The sequence below is a fragment of the Pelecanus crispus genome, chromosome 6, assembly GCF_030463565.1.
Source record: "Pelecanus crispus isolate bPelCri1 chromosome 6, bPelCri1.pri, whole genome shotgun sequence".
Classification (NCBI taxonomy): domain Eukaryota; kingdom Metazoa; phylum Chordata; class Aves; order Pelecaniformes; family Pelecanidae; genus Pelecanus; species Pelecanus crispus.
The window spans coordinates 20,241,068-20,260,712 of NC_134648.1; the positions used below are offsets into that span (position 1 = coordinate 20,241,068).

The 19,645-nt window shown below is 45.4% G+C and overlaps 1 protein-coding gene across 1 annotated transcript in view; it reads right to left on the reverse strand.

The window, feature by feature from the left end:
- Positions 1–19,645, reverse strand: part of MUC2 (mucin 2, oligomeric mucus/gel-forming) — a 56,603-nt gene that overhangs the window by 15,133 nt on the left and 21,825 nt on the right. Inside the window, exons 24-33 of the mRNA XM_075712437.1 lie at positions 18,311–18,467; positions 16,865–16,993; positions 14,794–14,941; positions 13,884–13,927; positions 13,127–13,324; positions 12,724–12,753; positions 11,857–12,351; positions 10,730–10,954; positions 6,732–9,338; positions 1,993–4,567 (exon numbers count right to left, since the gene is read on the reverse strand). Of these exons, the coding sequence (XP_075568552.1) occupies positions 1,993–4,567; positions 6,732–9,338; positions 10,730–10,954; positions 11,857–12,351; positions 12,724–12,753; positions 13,127–13,324; positions 13,884–13,927; positions 14,794–14,941; positions 16,865–16,993; positions 18,311–18,467 (6,608 nt within the window). The remainder of the gene's footprint in view (positions 1–1,992; positions 4,568–6,731; positions 9,339–10,729; positions 10,955–11,856; positions 12,352–12,723; positions 12,754–13,126; positions 13,325–13,883; positions 13,928–14,793; positions 14,942–16,864; positions 16,994–18,310; positions 18,468–19,645) is intronic.

The following is a 19,645-nucleotide window of genomic DNA, read 5'->3' on the forward strand; positions in this document are numbered from 1 at the left end:
TGAGCAGCTGCTGGAGCAATCTGTGTGCCATACCTAACCCCCAGGCCTTTTAGACTGCTCACCCACCCGCTATTTTGCCATGTTAGGAACCCCAAATTCACTTTTCTGCTTTTTCCTTCTCACGTGACCTAGCCAGGTTTCATTATGGGCCCTAATGCAGGCTCCTTTAAAATAGTTTTTGATTAGCATTTATAAATTGTTCATGATACTCAGAGGCCAGCCTCAGAGCCATCTGTTTCTGTTTTTACAGCACGATGTAAGACACACATGGTGGATAGAGAAGCACTGCCTACATAGTAAGAGTGCAGTCACAATGCTGGAGGATAGGAGGAAGTAAGACATGCTGCTTCTGCCCACACAGTCCGCAGGGACAGTCCTTCAACTAAAATTAATTCACATTTGGGTGAGGACAGGCAAACCCCTTCATGTTCAGAAGGAAATACAGGAACAGATGGTGTACTGTCACAGAGGCAGATTCACTGGGACGTTAGGGGCTCTCGCATGGCTGCCAAAATGTCGGCTTGCTTTCCAGCGGCGTGCAGACAGCTGGAGAACAATGCTCATGGGAATGCTGGGAGAACCCGGCTGCCCAGAGCTTTTGTCCATAATAGGGGGCAACCCGTGGTCTGAAAGCTTTCCCCAAACCCTGCCAAGGCAAACCTTCCTTCCTACAGCCAGACTGCAGGTGAGTGGCAGCAATGGCCACAGAGGCAATGCAAGAGAAGAAAGGGAAGAAAGTCTGCACAGCTGCACCCAAACAGTGCCTGAAATGACAGTGCCACAAAGCCAAGCCCCACTCCCATTGCACACCATGGGTCCTGCAAGAGTACATTCTCTCCAGCTGAAGGACGAGGTCCAACAGCAGCAAAAGCAAAACTTCCCATCAGTTCAGTATCTGTCTAAGCTGGGCAGAGGGACCAGGATGAAAAAACTCCTAATGTTCCCGATAATCAAAGGAATGGAACTGAGAACAAGAAACATGTTGAGCACTCTCCCTCCTAAACAGAGAGCTCAGTACAGGACCTGCTCTACTCCACTCTTGTGAGACCCCACCTGGAGTACTACATCCAGCTTGGGGGTCCCCAGTACAAGACAGACATGAAACTGTTTGAGTGGGTCCAGAGGAAGCCCACAAAAATGACCAGAGGGCTAGAACACCTCCCCTATGAAGAGAGGCTGAGAGAGTTGGGGTTGTTCAGCTGGGAGAAGAGAAGGCTCTGGGAAGACCTTATTGCGGCCTTGCAATATATAAGGGGGGCTTATAAGAAAGACAGAGACTTTCTACCAAGGCCTGTAGTTACAGGACAAGGGGCAACGGTTTTAAACTGAAAGAGAGTAGGCTCAGACTGGACATAAGGAAGAAATTTTTTATGATGAGGGTGATGAGACACTGCAACAGGTTTCCCAGAGAAGCTGTAGATGCCCAAGCATTGGAAGCGTTCAAGGTCAGGTTGAATGGGGGTCTGAGCAACCTGATGTAGTGAAAGACGTCCCTGCCCATAGCAGGGGGGGTTGGACTAAAAGGTCTTTAAAAAGGTCCCTTCCAACTGAAGCTATTCTATGATTCTATGGGGTTTTTTTAAACATACATCAACTACACTCCCTCAGAGTACAAAAATTAAGACACACGTTAAGCTGCCAATAAACCTTGATTTCTCCCATAGCAAGGCAACAAAAGACAACACAGCCACAGAATTACTTAGTGGTGCTGAAGTTGGGGGCAGCGCGGTTTTGGTGATTATTGGTGGTGCTGAGCCCGTGCTTGCAGTAATTGGCGTGGGTGCTGGTGTGCCAGAAACGGTTGTCGTTGTCCACGGGGTGCTGCTGGTGGTGCTTCCGGGGGGCATGGTGGTGGTGGCAGTGCTGCTGGGAGGCTCCGATGGTGTTGGTGTGGGAGCAGTTGTCGATATGGGTGGAAAGGACATTGTGCTCGTTGCGGACGGAGGTGGGGCTGTCGTGGTGCTCGTGGTGGTACTTCTAGTACAGTCTAACGTGTCAGGGAGGCAGCAGACACGGATCTCATAATTGAGGCAGACCGGCATCGGTATTATACCTCCTGTGACCTGATCCCTATTGTTACAGATGAGCCCTGTGTTAACGTTGCATTGCACTTTCTGCCCTAAATTTGCAAGGGGAATGTAAGGGAATTTCTGTGCTCTGCATGAAATATCCACAGCTTTCACGCAGACCCAGGAGGGGTTGTTCTTCAGAATATTCCCAAAGGTTTCATAGTCACCACTGTTTCTGTCAGAACTATTTGGGTAACTCACATCAATCCAGTCCGTCCACACGCAGGGACACCCTGTGTGCGTTACAGGTGTGCTTGTTGACCCTGGTGTCAGTGTCCCAGTAGTGATGGATGGAGGCTGTGTGGAGGGTGGTCCTGAGGTTGTGGTGCTGATGGTGGTGGTAGGCGCTGTTGTTGAAGGGCTCCGAGTCCCGGTGGTAGTGGTCTCGTGGCTAGGTGGTGCCGTGACTAGTGTGGTGCTCTGGGGAGAGGGGCTTGAGGATGTGGAGACAAAAGGGGTGGTTTTGGTGGTGGATCCTGTTTCAGTGACTCCAGAGGTGGTGACTATCAGTGTGCTTGTTAACTCCGGTGTCAGTGTCCCAGTAGTGATGGATGGAGGCTGTGTGGAGGGTGGTCCTGAGGTTGTGGTGCTGATGGTGGTGGTAGGTGATGCTGTTGTAGGGCTCCGAGTCCTGGTGGTAGTGGTCTCGTGGCTAGGTGGTGCCGTTACTCGTGTGGTGCTCTGGGGAGAGGGGCTTGAGGATGTGGAGACAAAAGGGGTGGTTTTGGTGGTGGATCCTGTTTCAGTGACTCCAGAGGTGGTGACTATCGGTGTGCTTGTTGACCCTGGTGTCAGTGATCCAGTAGTGATGGATGGAGGCTGTGTGGAGGGTGGTCCTGAGGTTGTGGTGCTGATGGTGGTGGTAGGCGCTGTTGTTGAAGGGCTCCGAGTCCCGGTGGTAGTGGTCTCGTGGCTAGGTGGTGCCGTGACTAGTGTGGTGCTCTGGGGAGAGGGGCTTGAGGATGTGGAGACAAAAGGGGTGGTTTTGGTGGTGGATCCTGTTTCAGTGACTCCAGAGGTGGTGACTATCGGTGTGCTTGTTGACCCTGGTGTCAGTGATCCAGTAGTGATGGATGGAGGCTGTGTGGAGGGTGGTCCTGAGGTTGTGGTGCTGATGGTGGTGGTAAGTGATGCTGTTGTAGGGCTCCGAGTCCCGGTGGTAGTGGTCTCGTGGCTAGGTGGTGCCGTTACTCGTGTGGTGCTCTGGGGAGAGGGGCTTGAGGATGTGGAGACAAAAGGGGTGGTTTTGGTGGTGGATCCTGTTTCAGTGACTCCAGAGGTGGTGACTATCGGTGCACTTGTTGACCCTGGTGTCAGTGATCCAGTAGTGATGGATGGAGGCTGTGTGGAGGGTGGTCCTGAGGTTGTGGTGCTGATGGTGGTGGTAGGCGCTGTTGTTGAAGGGCTCCGAGTCCCGGTGGTAGTGGTCTCGTGGCTAGGTGGTGCCGTTACTCGTGTGGTGCTCTGGGGAGAGGGGCTTGAGGATGTGGAGACAAAAGGGGTGGTTTTGGTGGTGGATCCTGTTTCAGTGACTCCAGAGGTGGTGACTATCGGTGCACTTGTTGACCCTGGTGTCAGTGATCCAGTAGTGATGGATGGAGGCTGTGTGGAGGGTGGTCCTGAGGTTGTGGTGCTGATGGTGGTGGTAGGCGCTGTTGTTGAAGGGCTCCGAGTCCCGGTGGTAGTGGTCTCGTGGCTAGGTGGTGCCGTGACTAGTGTGGTGCTCTGGGGAGAGGGGCTTGAGGATGTGGAGACAAAAGGGGTGGTTTTGGTGGTGGATCCTGTTTCAGTGACTCCAGAGGTGGTGACTATCGGTGCGCTTGTTGACCCTGGTGTCAGTGTCCCAGTAGTGATGGATGGAGGCTGTGTGGAGGGTGGTCCTGAGGTTGTGGTGCTGATGGTGGTGGTAGGCGCTGTTGTTGAAGGGCTCCGAGTCCCGGTGGTAGTGGTCTCGTGGCTAGGTGGTGCCGTGACTAGTGTGGTGCTCTGGGGAGAGGGGCTTGAGGATGTGGAGACAAAAGGGGTGGTTTTGGTGGTGGATCCTGTTTCAGTGACTCCAGAGGTGGTGACTATCGGTGCACTTGTTGACCCTGGTGTCAGTGTCCCAGTAGTGATGGATGGAGGCTGTGTGGAGGGTGGTCCTGAGGTTGTGGTGCTGATGGTGGTGGTAGGCGCTGTTGTTGAAGGGCTCCGAGTCCCGGTGGTAGTGGTCTCGTGGCTAGGTGGTGCCGTGACTAGTGTGGTGCTCTGGGGAGAGGGGCTTGAGGATGTGGAGACAAAAGGGGTGGTTTTGGTGGTGGATCCTGTTTCAGTGACTCCAGAGGTGGTGACTATCGGTGCACTTGTTGATACCGACGGTGTGGACTGTTGAACAGTGGTGCCCACGGTAGACACCGTACTTTCTACTTCCGTCGTTCTAGTTGTTGGCAGTGCGGTACCTGATGGAGTAACTGTAGTACTGGTCTTTGTCGGTGTTCCCGATGCAGGTGATGTACCCTCTTTAACACAGGGAGAAAACACAGCATTTCATTTTAAGTAGGCAAACTGCATTTGTTTATAACTTCATTTCATTTTCTAATAAGCAAATGAAATTCAACAAACCTAAGCATAGGGTATTTAGACAGGAATAAAGCAGAATCGGTTTTATTAATGGCTTTTGCATAACAGAAACAGAGGGATTATTAGGAAAATCTCCTACATCTTGCATGGGAGTCATCAACGTAAACACTTCACCGACGATCAGTGTGGGATGGAACAGCTGCCTGTAGTGTTAAAACTTTATACTGCAGGGAAGAGTTCAGCAGTCCTAAACCCAGGGGAACTCATTGAGGTGATTGGTGAACTCTTTGGTTAATTCTGTATTGCTGTCGTTCTACAGACAGATCACTGTTCCCTGTGCTACTTCATGTAGCTCGTTCATACCAGCACTGATTATCCTCAGAGTCATTTGATTCCACTGAAACTGAGCAGCTGCTGGAGCAATCTGTGTGCCATACCTAACCCCCAGGCCTTTTAGACTGCTCACCCACCCGCTATTTTGCCATGTTAGGAACCCCAAATTCACTTTTCTGCTTTTTCCTTCTCACGTGACCTAGCCAGGTTTCATTATGGGCCCTAATGCAGGCTCCTTTAAAATAGTTTTTGATTAGCATTTATAAATTGTTCATGATACTCAGAGGCCAGCCTCAGAGCCATCTGTTTCTGTTTTTACAGCACGATGTAAGACACACATGGTGGATAGAGAAGCACTGCCTACATAGTAAGAGTGCAGTCACAATGCTGGAGGATAGGAGGAAGTAAGACATGCTGCTTCTGCCCACACAGTCCGCAGGGACAGTCCTTCAACTAAAATTAATTCACATTTGGGTGAGGACAGGCAAACCCCTTCATGTTCAGAAGGAAATACAGGAACAGATGGTGTACTGTCACAGAGGCAGATTCACTGGGACGTTAGGGGCTCTCGCATGGCTGCCAAAATGTCGGCTTGCTTTCCAGCGGCGTGCAGACAGCTGGAGAACAATGCTCATGGGAATGCTGGGAGAACCCAGCTGCCCAGAGCTTTTGTCCATAATAAGGGGCAACCCGTGGTCTGAAAGCTTTCCCCAAACCCTGCCAAGGCAAACCTTCCTTCCTACAGCCAGACTGCAGGTGAGTGGCAGCAATGGCCACAGAGGCAATGCAAGAGAAGAAAGGGAAGAAAGTCTGCACAGCTGCACCCAAACAGTGCCTGAAATGACAGTGCCACAAAGCCAAGCCCCACTCCCATTGCACACCATGGGTCCTGCAAGAGTACATTCTCTCCAGCTGAAGGACGAGGTCCAACAGCAGCAAAAGCAAAACTTCCCATCAGTTCAGTATCTGTCTAAGCTGGGCAGAGGGACCAGGATGAAAAAACTCCTAATGTTCCCGATAATCAAAGGAATGGAACTGAGAACAAGAAACATGTTGAGCACTCTCCCTCCTAAACAGAGAGCTCAGTACAGGACCTGCTCTACTCCACTCTTGTGAGACCCCACCTGGAGTACTACATCCAGCTTGGGGGTCCCCAGTACAAGACAGACATGAAACTGTTTGAGTGGGTCCAGAGGAAGCCCACAAAAATGACCAGAGGGCTAGAACACCTCCCCTATGAAGAGAGGCTGAGAGAGTTGGGGTTGTTCAGCTGGGAGAAGAGAAGGCTCTGGGAAGACCTTATTGCGGCCTTGCAATATATAAGGGGGGCTTATAAGAAAGACAGAGACTTTCTACCAAGGCCTGTAGTTACAGGACAAGGGGCAACGGTTTTAAACTGAAAGAGAGTAGGCTCAGACTGGACATAAGGAAGAAATTTTTTATGATGAGGGTGATGAGACACTGCAACAGGTTTCCCAGAGAAGCTGTAGATGCCCAAGCATTGGAAGCGTTCAAGGTCAGGTTGAATGGGGGTCTGAGCAACCTGATGTAGTGAAAGACGTCCCTGCCCATAGCAGGGGGGGTTGGACTAAAAGGTCTTTAAAAAGGTCCCTTCCAACTGAAGCTATTCTATGATTCTATGGGGTTTTTTTAAACATACATCAACTACACTCCCTCAGAGTACAAAAATTAAGACACACGTTAAGCTGCCAATAAACCTTGATTTCTCCCATAGCAAGGCAACAAAAGACAACACAGCCACAGAATTACTTAGTGGTGCTGAAGTTGGGGGCAGCGCGGTTTTGGTGATTATTGGTGGTGCTGAGCCCGTGCTTGCAGTAATTGGCGTGGGTGCTGGTGTGCCAGAAACGGTTGTCGTTGTCCACGGGGTGCTGCTGGTGGTGCTTCCGGGGGGCATGGTGGTGGTGGCAGTGCTGCTGGGAGGCTCCGATGGTGTTGGTGTGGGAGCAGTTGTCGATATGGGTGGAAAGGACATTGTGCTCGTTGCGGACGGAGGTGGGGCTGTCGTGGTGCTCGTGGTGGTACTTCTAGTACAGTCTAACGTGTCAGGGAGGCAGCAGACACGGATCTCATAATTGAGGCAGACCGGCATCGGTATTATACCTCCTGTGACCTGATCCCTATTGTTACAGATGAGCCCTGTGTTAACGTTGCATTGCACTTTCTGCCCTAAATTTGCAAGGGGAATGTAAGGGAATTTCTGTGCTCTGCATGAAATATCCACAGCTTTCACGCAGACCCAGGAGGGGTTGTTCTTCAGAATATTCCCAAAGGTTTCATAGTCACCACTGTTTCTGTCAGAACTATTTGGGTAACTCACATCAATCCAGTCCGTCCACACGCAGGGACACCCTGTGTGCGTTACAGGTGTGCTTGTTGACCCTGGTGTCAGTGTCCCAGTAGTGATGGATGGAGGCTGTGTGGAGGGTGGTCCTGAGGTTGTGGTGCTGATGGTGGTGGTAGGCGCTGTTGTTGAAGGGCTCCGAGTCCCGGTGGTAGTGGTCTCGTGGCTAGGTGGTGCCGTGACTAGTGTGGTGCTCTGGGGAGAGGGGCTTGAGGATGTGGAGACAAAAGGGGTGGTTTTGGTGGTGGATCCTGTTTCAGTGACTCCAGAGGTGGTGACTATCAGTGTGCTTGTTAACTCCGGTGTCAGTGTCCCAGTAGTGATGGATGGAGGCTGTGTGGAGGGTGGTCCTGAGGTTGTGGTGCTGATGGTGGTGGTAGGTGATGCTGTTGTAGGGCTCCGAGTCCTGGTGGTAGTGGTCTCGTGGCTAGGTGGTGCCGTTACTCGTGTGGTGCTCTGGGGAGAGGGGCTTGAGGATGTGGAGACAAAAGGGGTGGTTTTGGTGGTGGATCCTGTTTCAGTGACTCCAGAGGTGGTGACTATCGGTGCGCTTGTTGACCCTGGTGTCAGTGATCCAGTAGTGATGGATGGAGGCTGTGTGGAGGGTGGTCCTGAGGTTGTGGTGCTGATGGTGGTGGTAGGCGCTGTTGTTGAAGGGCTCCGAGTCCCGGTGGTAGTGGTCTCGTGGCTAGGTGGTGCCGTGACTAGTGTGGTGCTCTGGGGAGAGGGGCTTGAGGATGTGGAGACAAAAGGGGTGGTTTTGGTGGTGGATCCTGTTTCAGTGACTCCAGAGGTGGTGACTATCGGTGTGCTTGTTGACCCTGGTGTCAGTGATCCAGTAGTGATGGATGGAGGCTGTGTGGAGGGTGGTCCTGAGGTTGTGGTGCTGATGGTGGTGGTAAGTGATGCTGTTGTAGGGCTCCGAGTCCCGGTGGTAGTGGTCTCGTGGCTAGGTGGTGCCGTTACTCGTGTGGTGCTCTGGGGAGAGGGGCTTGAGGATGTGGAGACAAAAGGGGTGGTTTTGGTGGTGGATCCTGTTTCAGTGACTCCAGAGGTGGTGACTATCGGTGCACTTGTTGACCCTGGTGTCAGTGATCCAGTAGTGATGGATGGAGGCTGTGTGGAGGGTGGTCCTGAGGTTGTGGTGCTGATGGTGGTGGTAGGCGCTGTTGTTGAAGGGCTCCGAGTCCCGGTGGTAGTGGTCTCGTGGCTAGGTGGTGCCGTTACTCGTGTGGTGCTCTGGGGAGAGGGGCTTGAGGATGTGGAGACAAAAGGGGTGGTTTTGGTGGTGGATCCTGTTTCAGTGACTCCAGAGGTGGTGACTATCGGTGCGCTTGTTGACCCTGGTGTCAGTGATCCAGTAGTGATGGATGGAGGCTGTGTGGAGGGTGGTCCTGAGGTTGTGGTGCTGATGGTGGTGGTAGGCGCTGTTGTTGAAGGGCTCCGAGTCCCGGTGGTAGTGGTCTCGTGGCTAGGTGGTGCCGTGACTAGTGTGGTGCTCTGGGGAGAGGGGCTTGAGGATGTGGAGACAAAAGGGGTGGTTTTGGTGGTGGATCCTGTTTCAGTGACTCCAGAGGTGGTGACTATCGGTGCACTTGTTGACCCTGGTGTCAGTGTCCCAGTAGTGATGGATGGAGGCTGTGTGGAGGGTGGTCCTGAGGTTGTGGTGCTGATGGTGGTGGTAGGCGCTGTTGTTGAAGGGCTCCGAGTCCCGGTGGTAGTGGTCTCGTGGCTAGGTGGTGCCGTGACTAGTGTGGTGCTCTGGGGAGAGGGGCTTGAGGATGTGGAGACAAAAGGGGTGGTTTTGGTGGTGGATCCTGTTTCAGTGACTCCAGAGGTGGTGACTATCGGTGCACTTGTTGATACCGACGGTGTGGACTGTTGAACAGTGGTGCCCACGGTAGACACTGTACTTTCTACTTCCGTCGTTCTAGTTGTTGGCAGTGCGGTACCTGATGGAGTAACTGTAGTACTGGTCTTTGTCGGTGTTCCCGATGCAGGTGATGTACCCTCTTTAACACAGGGAGAAAACACAGCATTTCATTTTAAGTAGGCAAACTGCATTTGTTTATAACTTCATTTCATTTTCTAATAAGCAAATGAAATTCAACAAACCTAAGCATAGGGTATTTAGACAGGAATAAAGCAGAATCGGTTTTATTAATGGCTTTTGCATAACAGAAACAGAGGGATTATTAGGAAAATCTCCTACATCTTGCATGGGAGTCATCAACGTAAACACTTCACCGACGATCAGTGTGGGATGGAACAGCTGCCTGTAGTGTTAAAACTTTATACTGCAGGGAAGAGTTCAGCAGTCCTAAACCCAGGGGAACTCATTGAGGTGATTGGTGAACTCTTTGGTTAATTCTGTATTGCTGTCGTTCTACAGACAGATCACTGTTCCCTGTGCTACTTCATGTAGCTCGTTCATACCAGCACTGATTATCCTCAGAGTCATTTGATTCCACTGAAACTGAGCAGCTGCTGGAGCAATCTGTGTGCCATACCTAACCCCCAGGCCTTTTAGACTGCTCACCCACCCGCTATTTTGCCATGTTAGGAACCCCAAATTCACTTTTCTGCTTTTTCCTTCTCACGTGACCTAGCCAGGTTTCATTATGGGCCCTAATGCAGGCTCCTTTAAAATAGTTTTTGATTAGCATTTATAAATTGTTCATGATACTCAGAGGCCAGCCTCAGAGCCATCTGTTTCTGTTTTTACAGCACGATGTAAGACACACATGGTGGATAGAGAAGCACTGCCTACATAGTAAGAGTGCAGTCACAATGCTGGAGGATAGGAGGAAGTAAGACATGCTGCTTCTGCCCACACAGTCCGCAGGGACAGTCCTTCAACTAAAATTAATTCACATTTGGGTGAGGACAGGCAAACCCCTTCATGTTCAGAAGGAAATACAGGAACAGATGGTGTACTGTCACAGAGGCTGATTCACTGGGACGTTAGGGGCTCTCGCATGGCTGCCAAAATATCGGCTTGCTTTCCAGCGGCGTGCAGACAGCTGGAGAACAACCTGTGGTGCTTTGGACATCCACTGCGCACGCTCCCTCAGGCACTGCTACACCAGTTTGCCAACTTTGGCCACAACAAACCTAGGCTTCCCATCACTTCAGTAACTAAGCTTGCTAGAGGCACCAACATGAAAAACCTCCTTGGAGCCCTGCTGAGTCAGGGAATGTAAGACCTACCCAGGAGCTCTGCACCCTCCTCACTTTTGAAACAGCCAGGGCAAGGGCTAGCTTTGGGCACGTGTCACTTTGGGGAACACAGAACATTTACTCCCACCCATGATCCTATACAGAAGGTACAAGTCAAGGTGCTCACGGGTGTTCATTTCTCCTGCAGCATGGCAACACACAAGAACACAAATCAGACAAGTACCTGGAGGTGTTAGGGTGGTGGTGTATGTTGGTGTGGGCATGGATGTGCTTGCAGTAGTTGGGGTGGGTGTTGATGTGCCAGGAACAGTTGTCGTTGTCACCGGGGTGCTGCTGGTGGGCATTGTGGTGGTGGACGTGCTGCTGAGAGGCTCCGATGGCGTTATCGTGGGAGTGGTTATCGATACGGATGGAGCGGGCACTGTGCTCATTGTGGATGAATGTGGGGCTGTTAGAAAATGCAGGAACAGAGAAAACAAAGGTGCAAGGTGCGTGAGAAAGACACAATATGCACTGAACATAAGTTACACATTAGGCATCTGCCACAATCCGATAGTGGTCAGCCCACTGTTACCATACTAAAGGCCTATATGATGAGGCCTTCCTTTGTGGCCCCAGAAAGCAGACTAGTTCCAAATTAGTGCACAGACAGGGTCATGACAATCCTTTCCTGGCAAAGAGACTAGGGATTTTGCTGTAATGTGCTTCTCACTAAATCAAAAGTACCTACCAACAGGTAAGAAGTGAGGAGGAGTAAGGCTCTGTGAAGCTTTCTATCTCTGCCTTATTACTTAGAACACCTTGCTGTCTCATGGCGTAAGAACTGAGAGAGGAAGCTGTGGTCTGGGAAGAAAGTATGTGCAGGAATATGTTCCTGCCTGATTGTCATGTAATTTCCCTTCAGTGCATTGTCAGCCTGATGAAGAGGTTCACAGAATAGTAGCGGATCTCAGCAGCCAAAGACCACAGTTCACAGCAAGTGACAGCCTGCAGAGTGAAACTGTTCCTGAAAGCCTGCCATGGAAATCCTTCCTTCCTAGATCTATAACCATAGGCAAATGTTAGCACTAACAGAGGGAAAGCAGGAGGAGAAAGGGAAGGAATTCTGCACAGTGCCACACAGGCAATGCCTAAAATGATGGTACTCTAAATCAAGGCCTACTCTATTCTCACACAATGGGTCCTTCTGGGAATCTCCTCTCCAGCAGAAACTTAGAGCTCCAAACCAGCATAAGTAAGACTTCCTGCCAGCTCAATATCTGCTATGGAGACGACATGCCTTTAGTAGCCAACAGCCCTTTATTTCTCCTATGGCAAAGCAAGAGCAGAGAGTATTGGTCTGTTAAATACCTGAAAAGGTTGAAGTTACTGGGGTGGTGACTGATGGTGTGAATTCATTTGTAATGGTTGGGGTGGGTATGGGCGTGGTGGTAATTGCTGTTGTCTGCCTGACTGTAGTGGTGATGGGTACTGTCGTGCTGGTGGTGGTTGAAGTTGCAGTTGGTGTTGGACTCGGTGTACTTGTCCCACAAGGTATTGGATGCTGCTGACAACAATTTACCCTGATTTCATAATTATAGCAAAGTCGCCATATAGTTGCATCTTGCTCCTCATTTTTACAGATTAGTCCATATGCAATATTACACTCTACTTTCTGGCCAAGTTCCTCTAAGCTCACATCAGGTTTATCTTTAGCCCTGCATTCAATTTTTTCAGGAGCTTCACATATTTTGCTTCCATGTTCTTTTCTTATTTTATTGTAGGTTTCATAGTCACCATCATCTTTGTCAGGGTTACTAACATCAAACCACTCAGTCCAAGAACAGATTAATTCAAAGCATGGAGCTGCAAGAAAAGACAGAGATTCAGCATCTGAGTTTACAGAGAACATTCCAAGAAGATTAATTTTGTATTCTATTCCATTAAGGACTAGAGCAATGCATTGCAACTTGACATTTTTCCAAGAGAGAGAGTTCTAAAATTGGTTCTATATTACCAGTTTTTTTAACAGGAAGCTTTGCATCAAAATAAAATCACCAAGCTGAAGCCTTCAAAGGTCTTTCTTCTCTTTATACTTGCCACATTTTTGCAATTTTAAAAAAATTATTTATTTTTGTTTTAAACATATTTTTCTGTAATGGCAGTCTTTAATTTTCTCTTCCTTTAAATGTTCCTTGGACATTTTTTTAACAATTTAGTTTTGTATTTAAAACTTACTTGAAGTTGCTGGAGAGCTTGTAGTGGTAACTGAAATAGAAAAAAGAGATTACTCCATCATCTGCAAGCTTTAGAAAAAATATAATAGTAGTTTTAAATATCTTAATTATATTTTTTTGCTGAGCCTACTGAGACAATTTCTACTATCCCAACAGGATATTGAGATGCTAACATGTTTTTCAGAATTAGGAAGGTACCCTGTACATTTATAGTTACAATTTCTTCCATGAGAAGTAAATCAACTCAAAGTGTTAAAAATGTTTCTTAGTGTAGTGTGATAAAACTATTCACAAGAATAACTCCATCTGTATCAACTATAAGCCCATATACTGGTACATTCTATCTTTAAAGTATTTTTCTTAAAGAAAATAATTTTAGATGCACATCTCTGTTGAAGATTTACCTGTGGTGGTAATAGTACTGGTAGGAGAGGAGGTTGAAATGGTTGTAGGTGCACCAGGTGTTGGACAAGGATAAGTACTTCCAACAACTATAGAACCATTTTCTGCACAAATGTATCCTATACATATGTTGCCATCCTGTATTTGTCCCACAGTTGTATTCACTTCATAACGTGTTCCATTGATGAAACAAGGACACCCTGCAAGAAAGAGCTTTACTGTGCAATTTTTCTACTACCAGGTAAGAGATGAAGGCAAAATACTTATGGACGAGTAAGCATTTATATGTCATGTATGCTCCTTTCAGACCTATACCTGGATCTAATACTTCGCACTAATTTATCCTTACATTTAGAGGAGCATTAAAACATATTTAATAAAGCCCTGCATAAAACGCTTGGAAGAACAGACTTACCAACCAGGTTTTAAGATATTCTGAGAGAAATAACAATAGTAATTTACTCTCTGACACTTTTCTATAATACTGCATGTTCTGGGAGTGCAAACTCTTGTAGTGAAATCCATTAGTTTGGATATGGGACATGGGGAGAAAGAATAAAGGGACATGAGAAAAAGGTTGAACAAGAAGTACTAACAGCAAGGTTCAACAAAAGTGCTGCCCAAATTTCTTTGGCCACAACTTTCACTTGCACTGGAAAGAAATATTCCAAATGAGTACTAAGTCTCTTGTAGAGACAGACATAGCAGTTCTATGCATTTTTTTCTTTTTATTTGTAGAAAAACCCGAACATTATTTACCTGTAACTTGTGTACAATTTATGAATCCTGAGAGGCCACAGACACTAAAAACAAAATTTTCAAAAATTAAAATGTTGCAGATGTTTTATTGCACCCGTTAGCAGAGCCAAGAGCACAGAAATACAGACATTTGTCATTTGATCTTCATTCATACTACTGGATATTTTTCTGGGTGCAATATTTTCCAATATTGCCTATCATTATTTCATTCAAACCAAGTCATCACTTTTATTCTTTAAGCACAACATCTTAAAACTATCATGAACCACTTTGTGTTGCAAGTTGCAATGGTGCAATAATAACTGTTTTTCAGAGCTAGATCAGGGGGTTTATGTCTCTGATCACCATGTGAAGTCATAGATGCCAGTGCTACCATTAGCAAGGCTCTAGGAATGAGCATTTTTTGACGATTCAGCTATCACTTTCAGGGCTAGTACAGATCATTTCAGATTACAGTGATTTTGAAATCCCAGTTTTAAGTGAGAATGCAAGGCAGAGTAGCCCCTCTCTTCCCAAAGAGCCATGAGAATCAAAATGTTCTAGAGACACACACAGGTTTCATGCCAATATACCATTTATGAGCCTTGAAAAAGTATATTTAATGAATTTGCTAATGCACTTACTATAACGACACTATCGACCTGAAATCTGGATTATCATGGCTTTGGAAAATTATGAATTAAAAGTTTAGAAACCATACATATTGTAAGTGCAGCATTTTTTGAGTTTAAGTCTCAACTGGAATAAACAGCATTGTTCCTCTGATTTGTACAGATAAATGCTAGAATATACCAGCTCTTCAGCTGAAGTTGTGTCTCTATTGCTTGACGCCCAGTAAAGTAAATGAGGGTCTCAGCATATATAAATTCTTTCCTGAATTAATGCAATTCGTTTTGCATTTTTTATATACCATTTTGTACAGTTCTCTTCTGTAGGTATTTCATTCCCAGGGAGAAAAGGAATTCCATTGACGTAGCATGGACAGTAATCTTCAGACACACATTTCTTTGTCTCTTCATTATAAACAGGCTTGTCCTTAGGGCATCTGGGGTAGCAACCTGTTGATGACAGGTAGAACAGTATACAGGATGAAGAAAAAGTATAAAGAGTTAACTCAATGATAAGATACTTTCTGAAGGTAAATGATTCTCACTGAATCAAGCATAGTGAAACAAATACAAAATCTCTGATTCAAATTAATCCCTGGACAATTAGTCTTTCCAAAAGACTTAAATCAAACAATTCTCATTGATAATACTGAGATGAAGAGGATTAAATAAGCGCTTAGTCATGAAAACTAGGGAAGTTGTTTTTTCCTAGTTCACGTTTTGGAGAAACCTCTAATTTACATTAATTTCTAAGGGCAGCTAGTAATTTTAAGACAAAGAAACATCCCAATTTTTCTACAGATATTGATAGGTGATCACTATATCAATAACACTTTTGTGAAGAATATGGAAGAGGATTCTTTAACAAACAGATTTTTCACTACATTTATTGGAACCTTGTTTATGTGCCTTTAATAGACCAGGTACCTCCAACCCAAATAGATAATTTATCTGCATTTTTCCATACCCTTGGCCAGTGACCCAAACCGTACCTGCAAGGGATTAATTGTCTGTCAATTCTCATTGCATTTTTCATGTAAATACACTTTTAAAAAATTACTCTGTCTTGCTTCCAAATAAACTCTCATAAAATTCAATTCTTAATTACATAAAGTCCTCTTTATACTGTACTGGAGCTCTAAATAGCCTATAAACTGAATGATCATGTAATTAATGGTACTTGAAAGTCACTTCACGCTGCCAGACTGTACTAAAGATGTCCCAACAAAAGTAGGTGTGCTCTGTATTTCCACTGAAGATAAAAGCCAAAAATAATTTAGAAAGATAATTAGATATATAATAATCTGCCTTCTGACACTTTACAAATCTTTCTAATAGTCTAAGAGATAATCTATTTCAAAACACAGTGTTAACTTTTTTTTCTTCAAATATTTTGTTTAGGTTTTGGGTTTGGGGTGGGGTTTTTTTGTTTGTTTGTTCGTTTTCTTGACAAAACCAGCAGTTCAAGGATTAAAATAGCAAAGTCAAACTCTGGGCAGTTCTTTCCAATCCCTAAACTGGAGATAACTGCTTCCAGTCCAGACCAAAAAGACTGTGTGGCCAAACACATGGCTGTTTTTTCCAACTTTATCATGCGGTAAAACAGAAGATATTTGTAAAGTCATTTGCATTCTGGATCATTGCAGTCCCCATAATGTAAAATTCCTTTCAAGCACAAGGACTTTCACCTACTAATATTGTATCTCTACATACTTTGAGGGGTTCAATGGGATTTAAATGGCTTATGCATCTTCTAAGTGTGATGGAACACAGAATAACCTGTTTTAGCCTCACAGCTTGGTCTTAAAGCCTAAACGAAAACTGCAAATGAAATACACTAAAAATGGAGGTAGTCCCCAGTAGCCCTCTGACAACATTTTGTGGTCTCCATTAAGGATCCAATATATAGCAGCATCAATGTGTCTGATATCTAAGATATTTTCCATCGTAAAGATAGAAGGATGCTGCACATTAATCAAATAAAGTCAAGATGGATCTGATGCATAAAGAATGATTAGGTTAAAAAACCCCAACTATCAGTAACTTGTTTCTTTGCCATGTAAAAGGTTTTCCTTCTCTTGAAATGCCCTTAGGATGGGATGCAAAATAACAATGGTGTAATAACCTTGCATGTTTCGGGATATTAACCAAGCAGAGACCTATTTTATGGCTGACAGCAATGTAACTATCACCCACTGATGATAACAAATAATAAATTACATTATGGGAAACATTTATGTAAGACTGGAGACAGATTCAACATAACAGATTTAGGAACGTCTTGTCAAGCTGACTGGCTATTCCATATTCATTAAATGATACCCAGACAAAGTTATATGAAATAAAACACAAAAATGGCAAGGAACTTATTACCTTCCAGGTATGGTACTGAAAAGTTGGTGCTGACATTATTAATCATCCTGCAGGTTGTGATATTACTGCCACAAGGCTCATAGTGCCAGTCACACTCATTACGAGGGTTGTAGTAGTCACAAAATATCGCTGATGAGAAAAAAGAGAAGCTGATTAAAAACATGGTTGCCAGAATGCAGCTCTGATCAGGTCTTTAAAGGTATAAGCTAAATGAATCTACATGTTAAGCCAGCAAAATTTCTCTTGAGGTATAGGACCTGGACTTTCTTTTACTAAAAGATAGGGTACATCAAAATTTGGGGTCAAAACTCTGGGGTCCAAGATTTTCATATTAAACACTCAAGCCGCAGGGTGAAAATGTTTGATTCAAATCACAGAAAAATTAAAGAATTAGTGTTGATTTTCATTTAAAATTAAGGGTAAATTTCTGAGAGTATTTTTCTTCCCTAGCTGCTAGCAAGCTCCTAAAAACTCTTGCAGCATATTCAAAATAGTTCTACGTTGCTGTATCACATGTGCTGAGAGTCACCTCCAACAGGCCAAGAGCAAGCATGTGAGACATTATGGATACAACTGAAAACAGAATTCAGCTTAGGTCACTATGGACAGAGGAAGGAGCTTTTACAAACTTACATATCAGAGCTGACTGAAACTTACAACCTCTGTTTCACTGACTTCTTACACTTAAAAACTACAACTAGCCTTAATTCTGAATCAGAATGAATGTTTAAAATTAAAAAAAATTACATTTCTGCCACTTGGAATCTCAAAATTTTGTTTTGATCACTTTTGGGGGAAATATTAATTTAAATATTATTTTGCATTATTTTATGATGTATTGGTATAAGCATTAGCACCACTAATAGACACTGCTTAATATACTCAATACTGATTAGATTCATCTACACAGGAGTACTGCTATATACTTTTACTAAAATCAGATTGTGAATAATTTGAAAAAACAAGAGAGGAGAAAGATAACAGGAGTTACAGTTCACCAATTATCAAGCAAAATGGAAGGATGACTTGAAACCTAGCATTAATAAAAAAAAAAAAAAAGAGAGAAAGAAAAAAGGAAAAGAAAAAGAAAAAGGAAAAGGAAAAGGAAAAGGAAAAGGAAAAGGAAAAGGAAAAGGAAAAGGAAAAGGAAAAGGAAAAGGAAAAGGAAAAGGAAAAGGAAAAGGAAAAGGAAAAGGAAAAGGAAAAGGAAAAGGAAAAGGAAAAGGAAAAGGAAAAGGAAAAGGAAAAGGAAAAGGAAAGAAGCCAGGCTGAATGAAAGATAATTGAAATATACAGATTTACTAGTTCTGTTTGTTCCCTGACATGCTGTGAAAATAAATTGCATCGCATAGCCAGCATGACCTTGCAGTGATAGTATTAATGTTTTATTTGATAGGCTTTCTGACAGCAGCCAGAAAGATACAGTTGTGTTTAACTGTTACTCACGGCATATATCAGGAGTTCTCCAGAAAACACAGGCCTGAGCCTTGATACATTCTTGAGCATATGCAGCAACTGCAGAACAGAAGCACTCACAATCTCCACCACTGTCACAAGAGCAGGCATCATGAACACAAGCGTCATAGAAAGGACGTGGGTCCACCTGTTGGGGAAAGAAATGATGCCCCAGTTCATCTCCAAACTGGTTTTCAATCTAGTAAGCCCGAGAGATCTCTTGAGATATGGGAATTGAGCTGGGCAGGAATGAGACTGTTTCTAAGAATTACCAAATCACAAACAAACATTATAGGTTTAAAGCTGCTTAATATATTTTGGATAATAATAGACTTAAAGTAATATAGCACCTTCATAATTTGCTATGACTGAAAGAATAAAATAAGAGCCCTTGGCAGTGCCCACATTTTCTAACAGAGTTCCATTTTACTGCTCTCAAAACCAAGCTGGATTGATGCCAATGAAGTCTCATATTCCAGCAACCTTTGCCAACCAAGTGGTGAACAATATCAGAAAGACTACACTTCACAGCAAATATCAAGCAGAGAATTTTGTGTTTGCCAGTTTTTGGAGTTTATCCAATGACACATTAGCAAAACTTTTCCACTTTTTTGCTTGGGACTGAAAGAGGAGAAACTTAGACTGGATTTTAGCTGCTGAAGGTATCAACATAGAAACACATATTGAACAACCCCATGAAAGGCTACAGGCTTGGGGAAGAGTGGCTGGAAAGCTGCCTGGCAGAAAAGGACCTGGGGGTGCTGGCTGACAGCCGGCTGAACATGAGCCAGCAGTGTGCCCAGGTGGCCAAGAAGGCCAACAGCATCCTGGCTTGTGTCAGGAATGGTGTGGCCAGCAGGAGCAGGGAGGTGATTGTCTCCCTGTATGCGGCACTGGTGAGGCCGCACCTGGAATACTGTGTCCAGTTTTGGGCCCTCAGTACAAGAAAGACATTGAGGTGCTGGAGCATGTCCAGAGAAGGGCAGTGAAGCTGGTGAAGGGTCTAGGGAACAAGTCTTATCAGGAGCAGCTGAGGGAACTGGGGTTGTTTAGTGTGGAGAAGAGGAGGCTGAAGGGAGACCTTACCACTCTCTACAACTACCTGAAAGGAGGTTGTAGCGAGGTGGGTGTTGGTCTCTTCTCTCAAGTAAGAAGTGAGAGGATGAGAGGAAATGGTTGCAAGTTGAGCCAGGGGAGGTTTAGATTAGATATTAGGAAAAATTTCTTCACCGAAAGGGTTATCAAGCATTGGAAGAGGCTGTCCAGGGAAGTGGTTGAGTCACCATGCCCGGGGGTATTTAAAAGACGTGTAGATGGGGCGCTTAG